General features: G+C 35.2%; 1 protein-coding gene across 1 annotated transcript in view; it reads right to left on the bottom strand.

The window, feature by feature from the left end:
* Positions 1 to 4,114, bottom strand: part of LOC110035680 (thioredoxin reductase NTRB-like) — a 19,546-nt gene extending 15,432 nt beyond the window's left edge. The window contains exon 1 of the mRNA XM_020739954.1: positions 3,018 to 4,114. Within this exon, the coding sequence (XP_020595613.1) occupies positions 3,018 to 4,092 (1,075 nt within the window). The 5' untranslated portion in view covers positions 4,093 to 4,114. The remainder of the gene's footprint in view (positions 1 to 3,017) is intronic.
* Positions 4,115 to 7,489: the final 3,375 nt, after the last annotated feature.

Raw genomic sequence — 7,489 nt, 5'->3', positions numbered from 1 at the left:
CTTTGGGCTTAATTGAAGTCCGATTTCGCGCAATTTCGTGAACTTCGTGTATTTTGTGTGTGTACGTGACGAAAAAGTCGTGACGAATGTTTTCCTAAGGCTTGAAGTCCTATTTGGAACATTTTCCTTGAATCTTCGCAAAATAGCCCATAACCGCTCGTTCATAAGGCGATAATCTTGTGTCAAAGATGCTAGACATCAAAGGAAAATAGGAAATTGGCTGGAATTTCTAGAAGGGTGAGTCTCAATTCTAGTTTTCTAAGATGGTCCATAGGAATTTCTAGAGCTAGAACCTAGGCTCTAAAGAGGAGAAGAAAAGACCTCACAAAAATGAGGTCAACATCCATTTTGATCGAAATGAAGGTTTTGGCAAAAAAGTACCCTGAGATGCTTCATATTAACTAGCATCATTTGCCAAAATAATCTATTGATGGCGATGATCATAGACAATGAGCATAAATTCTTAGAAATAAAAAATCAAGGAACTCTATCAAACTAAAGAAATTCACCTTAAATTAACCTTATTTCAAGTTCTATAAGGGCACATAGAAGCCATGATCAAGCTAATTTTGCACCTCTTAAAAAAGGAACATAGTAGCAAAAGGCACGTGAACTAAAGTATTGTCATTGTTTTATGAGCTTTGACAACAACACCATCCTTTACAACTGGCCAAACCCCCTTTGCATTGTCTTATTACATAGAAGCCCTACTTAAAATCAAATATGAACTACACAACCCACAAGTAGTTGCCTCAAACCATGTGCCATTTTCATTGATCTTTGACATAACCCATTTTATAAAATTCTCAGTGTATCAATTGCTTTAATATTCCCCAAGTCACCTCTTGATGGTTATTCATCTTCTTCAAATGAGCATCCCACCACGCTAAGGCATAATGGTTTAACCTTAGTTGGGCCAACATAATCTAGTCATGGGTTATATGTTCATACAAGATGAAGCCTTGGTTGATCCAAGCATCAAACTTCTTAGTATAAACTATCCCATAATGTACAGGATATTTCACTTGGTTTATATTTTAAATGGTCACGCCATTTTGTTATGAGCGGTAGCGATAACCTCATCTCCATTCTCTCCAACCAAATTAGTATTTGGCATGTAAGGAGGGAAGATACAACATGGTTCACTAGTTGCAAGTATAATTGTTTATATCATCATCCACTCCATCATGGTAGCAATTTTCTCCACTAATCTAGCCATTTGATCAACTAGAAAATGCATTCAATCATTTATTGGCTTTCTTTAGTATCTTTTCATGCCTCCCTTTTTTTATGTCAGACGTATCTCCAAAACATAAAGTTGATCTCTCTTATCATTATATCTCTTCTTTGCTTGAATCATTGGCAAGAGATCGATGCTTCGATGCCAACTCAATTTGTTTACTTTTTGTTCCTTCTTTCAATGTATAAATAAATTTCCTCTTTTTCTTTTGATTGAAAACATCAAGTATATTGATTGTTTTTCTCAAGTAGCATTAGGATGGTACTTGATTCCATGTAAATAGTCAACAACAACATGCAAGCAATGATTGTAAACAATGATATATGCTAGTATTAGCATATCATTTGCAACAAAAAATGATAAGCAATGAAAAGCAATGAGCTTCAATAAATAGTAGCAACACAAAGACAACAATGAAAAAGCATAACGACACAAGCGGATCAATTGGAGGCAATGACTTCAACGGTCCTAACATCGGCTTGTCTGTAGTAAAGAATGGAGGATTTAAAGGACTATAACTTATGAGTTAAGAGCGAGAATTGAATTTTAGATTAAAGTTCCGAGTTATAAAATAATTATCATACAATCCCAAATTATGAATTCAAAAACAAGCTTTCTTTTAAAAAAAAAAGTTAAAATATTCAAACTCATCATTGCCTTGCTATAATCTAAAATTTGACCCAACAGTCTATGTTTAATAGCCATGATATCCATCAATGGGGCTTAATAGATGAAATAATTGTGCCTATGAACTGCTGGAGACATCTTCGATCTCAATAATGTTATTTGAGAATCACCACTAATGAAATTTTTCATGGACAAATTGGATTATTTAAAGTGCAACAAACGCAATCGATTTGATATTCTCACAATCTGAAACTCAAATTGTAATCCTATGAGATATAATCTATTACCTACAAGATCTAATCCTCCTATAACTATGTAACAAAAGCAAATAAGTTTAATTGTGGATTCATAATTTAATTGTGCAATAAATTTTGTAGAATATTTTAACATTTTGGTATTGCTTTATGTACATTAAGATAAAAGCTTTTATTAGTTATAAGCTAAATGTCAGGTTCTTTGCGACATGCATTCCAAAGCATAAAAAACTCATTGCCCTTTATGTTAAAAATTCTGCTAAAAACAATAAAAAGAAACATCTAAGTGATAAATATCAAGCTCTTAAACCACAAAGCTTGTATAACTATTCCTAAGTTCCAAAGACTAGTAAAAATATCTAGTGTTACCATGCAAGATCATAATGAACAAAAACAGCACAAATCTACCACCCATAAACTTGTAAATGAAACATTGACTCACGGTACTGCCTCTAAGAATAACTCTATAAACCATTAATTGTATAATAAAAATTTCCAATAATTTGTAAATGAGCTATAATGAATTGACTCTTCTGCCACTTTATTATACCAAATAATAACTTTAAACATTTTTTCAATTAAAGGGGTTCAAGATTTATCGTTGGGATTTATTAAATCCAACCCAACATAAAAAAGTGCAAGTTCCATGGATTTATAAAAATTGGGATTTGAGGTCTGAATTTTAGCTTTAATTCATGCTAAATCCATATTTAATAAATGCAGCAATTAGGTGGATTTAATAAATCTGAATTTACTAAATTCTAACAACGCTAAATCTTTCATGCAGCCAAACACCCCTAGAGAAATCATATGGCACATCTACTTCGCAGGTGTGACAACATATTAGCATAAATGTAAGAGGAAGGATCAAAAGATCAAAACTTTTCATGACTAACCAGACCCAGCTGCAGTGATCGCCTGCCTATACTTCTTGTCCTGCACATCGCCAGCAGCAAAAACTCCTTTAACACTTGTCTGGGTAGTTCCTGGTTTTGTCACAATATAGCCATCTGAATCGAGCTCCAGCTGTTTTACAAGGAATTTCGTCGCCGGCTCATGTCCAATTGCAAAGAACAACCCAGACACCGCCAACTCGCTAATATCTCCAGTGGCAATATTCTTAAGTTTCACTCCACTAAGCGGTCCTCCGTCCTTGGCACCATAAGCCTCCACTACCTCCGAGTTCCATACCACCTCTATCTTAGGATTTCTCAATGCTCTTGCTTGCATGATCTTGGATGCCCTGAAAGTATCCCTGCGATGTAAAATGTAAACCCTAGATCCGTACTTGGTTAGGAAATTTGCCTCCTCCATGGCTGAGTCGCCGCCACCTACCACCGCAATGGGACGGTTACGGAAAATCGGGGCCGCGCCGTCACAGACTGCACAGGCTGAGATTCCCCTGTTCCATAACTCGTCGGCGCCAGGGAAGTAAAGACGACGAGCAACGGCTCCTGTGGCTACAATGACGGCGTCTGCCTCCACGACTGTGGAGGAAGAAACAACGCGGAAGGGACGGGAGGAGAAATCAACGGAAGTTACCGTCTCAGAGAGCACCTCGGTGCCAAATCGGACGGACTGCGCGCGACATCGGTCCATGAGCTCAAACCCTAGAATGCCCTCAGGGAAACCGGGGAAGTTCTCCACGTCGGTGGTCGTCGTAAGCTGGCCGCCGGCGGCGATGTCGTTGGCCATCCATCCCTCGAAGAGGACGGGCTTGAGCTCGGCGCGAGCGGCGTAAATAGCGGCGGGGGGGGGCGCGGGGGCGCGTGGGCCGCTGCCGATGATGCAGACACGGGTGCGGAAGGTCTTGGGAGCGTCACCCATGGCGGAGGATGAGGAACTTGCAGGAAGAGGGGCGGCCGATGCGGGGGAAACGGAGGCTGCTGTAGCAGCAGCAGCAACAGCACCGACAGCAGAAAAAGCGCGGGATTTCTTGAAGAAAGAGACGATCTTCGCGCAGAAACTCATGGGATTCAAGAAAAAAATAAAAAATAATTGAGATTTTGTAATTATTGAAGTTGTTTTCAAGTTAAATATCACATAAATTTTCATCAATAAAGCTTATGCTGTTAAAGTTTTAGAGTAAATTTAGTAATGATAAAATTCATATTAATTTAATTTGGTTAAATTGTTTTGATTTAATTTTTTTTAAAAGATATTACACAATATAGATTAGATTACTTCTATACCAGAAATTTGAGGATAAATCTCTCATAATAATAATACACTTTTCAATATGTGCTAAAGCTAACTTTTGGCAAAAAAATAATTTTAAAATTCTTGCATTTTTGACCAATTATATCCACTTGTAATATAGAAAATCATAGTCTTAGCTTTTCTACACAGATCATTACATTTTCAGTGGTAGTCATTATGAATTTATTTGATCTTTCATGTGAGCTTTTTTTTCTTAAAAGAAGAATAGAAGATCATTATTATTGACGTAAGGTCTTATATAGTTTGTGAATCCATACAAGAAATCTTGTAAGGTGAGTGCAGGGGTGAAAATGAGTAGAGGATTTTAGGTTACATGTGTTACCCTCAGATGGAACCCGTTCTCTTTTCCCTTCCCCCTTTATATAACTCTCAACGTTCTTTCCCTTATAGGGCTACACTAATATATATATATATATATATATATATAGAGAGAGACACACACACACACACACACACATATAATTTCATTTACTCATCACACTCAATGAATAATCTTATCATAAAAATTTATGTGCTTTGGAAGTATTGCTCTGAGGTTAAGAGATACTTGAAGGGTATGTCATACTAATGTAGTAATGGAGAGGCATATATGAGAGTGGAAATTATGACCTTGAAGCAAGGAAGTCTAATGGTAGATCATATAATCGTGTCCTGAAAGAGAGGCAACCCAAGTTTATTTACATTTTAAATCAATTTATTTAGCATAAGTCGTATGGCAGGCTATAGCTTACCATGGTTCTAATAGAAATGTTATGGTGTGGAACTAACCATCTCAATATTGAGAAGACATAAATGGGACTTATGATCCCACAATTCGAGGATGACCAATTGGTTGGCCTCATGACCGCACCCTATAATCGGGTGGCTCAGGTTTACTATTGTGTCAAATACATCTAGTTAACAAAAAATAAGTTATTCATTTTTTTTTTAGCCAAGCATGATATGGCAATTGAGTAGGTAAAATGATGAATTTGCTTTAGGAGGCCAAATTAGTGGAGTCTAATTACTTAAGTTGATTAAATTAGTTAAATTGAATTAATATGTATATTTGACATATTTTTAATGTATGCATAACACACCTAACTAACTTTAAAATTAGATTAACTCAATATTGACCCTGAATTAAGCTTAATAGTGGACTTATAAGACTTTAAATTGAGTATAGCCTTAATTGTGAGGTCTTAGCTCATAATGAGCCAATCAAATTATAACTTAACCACCTAGTCTATATGGAATTTACTACTCCCTTGAAAATAGATATATTGCTAAATCATGTTAAGCTTTTTATATAAATGCCTGCATGTACATTACTTTCCTCTTTTAATTTTTTGTGCTTCAGCTTGACAACTTGGCATCCAAGTCAGATTGTCTCAATAGTCCAAAATTAAAAGTGGTCAAAATAAGCTTTTGATTGCACCAAAAGGTAGTCTCATTGTAAAGGCCAGCAGGCCAAACAGAATATCAAATCAAGGACTAACATTACTAGTAGATGATCAAATTTTGGTCAATGTGAGTTTAACATGTTAAAGTTCTATATAACTCAATGAGTAAGAAGAAAGACATCAAATCATCCTATGGGTCGTTAGATTTGACTCACAACCCAATCTAGTCAGCCATACTCATTTATTCCAGCACCAAAAGTTAGTTTTTAATCCTAGCAAAGTGCTCAACAAACAAAGTGAGCATATTAAACAATCAAAAATTTATAATGGAGTGTCCGCAAATGGTTTCATGCAGAGAATTATGTTATCCAATGTAAAATTTGAGGTGAAGAAAATAAATGAAGCTAATAGATTTAGCATGTGGCAATATAAAGTCATAAATCTTTTATTTTGAAGAGGAACTCATAATTCCCTAAGAGTCTAAGCCTACGTGGCTGTCGAATGAAGATTGGAACCTCCTGAACCGTCAAGCTTGTAGAATAATTTGGCTGCTCTTAGAAGAAAATTGAAAGTATTTTATTATGAAGGAGACTTTGACAACATCTCGAAAAGAAATTAGGGAAGTACATGACAAAAAGTATAGATAATCAACTCTGCTTATTTCCAGTACAGAAAGGATACGTCGATGATTGGGCACTAGGATACTTCAACAAAATTCTCGCTTAAATATAGAATTTAGATGTTGACATCAGTGGATGGCATTGTTCTTATTGAATTCTTTGTCTAAAATCTAATCAAGTAAACAAAACTACTATATTGTAAAGAAGTGATCAATTCATTGATGTTTCTAATGTTTGACAAATAATGTTTATTGAAGGAATGATAATGTTGATTATAAAGAAATAAACATTGATGATATCAAGATGCGTGCTAAAAAAAAGAAATACGAAATCACCTGAAGTCAAAAGAAAAACTAACATAGAAACATTGTACAAAGGATGAATGTTGCACATTGTCATAAAAAAGGGCATTGAAGAACAATTATTTGAATAAAAACAAGTAAAAAAACCAAATTTGGTGAAAATTGATGATGAATAGGAATCAACATTTTAGTTACAAATTTATAAAGCTCGCCGACCAGGTGAATTTGAAATTTGAATGTTACTATTATATGTGTCAGAATCAGCATTAGTTGTCAAGTTCTGAGGAACTTGATGGAGAAGTTATGCTATTAGCAACAATAATTTTTGTTAACTAGGAGAAATATGGACAATAAATCTAAAGATGTCTTATGGTATAATAAAGATAACTTACATGAGTTATATATACTCTATACATGAAAAACATTGATATAAATGGGGATCCTAAACTCTATTGGTTATAAGGTGATCAAAGAAGGTAGAGTTTTGAAGGTTGATATGAGAGCTCTTTTGACCATGAAGGGTACATAGAAAAAAAATTAGATTTTCCTGATTGACACATAGTAACTTAAAAGGCATTTGTCTGCACCAGTTCAAATAATGATTCATTTGATACATCACGACTCTAGCATATGCGTTCAGGCATGATGAAAAGGCTCAGTGAAACTTGGTAAGGAAATGTTTACTAAAAGGTGCCAAGCAAACAAAAAAGTAATTTGGGACTGCAATTACTTGTACCAAGGAAAGATTTGACTGCACGCATATTGCTGCATGGGGACCATCTCAAAATGCTTCCTTTAAAGATAATCATTAATTTATTACCTTTATTGATATTTCACAGGCTAA

The sequence above is a fragment of the Phalaenopsis equestris genome, unplaced genomic scaffold, assembly GCF_001263595.1.
Source record: "Phalaenopsis equestris unplaced genomic scaffold, ASM126359v1 Scaffold199064, whole genome shotgun sequence".
NCBI classification, from domain to species: Eukaryota; Viridiplantae; Streptophyta; class Magnoliopsida; order Asparagales; family Orchidaceae; genus Phalaenopsis; species Phalaenopsis equestris.
The sequence above is the reverse complement of the archived record's forward strand: the minus strand, read 5'-3'. Positions and strand labels throughout refer to the sequence as shown.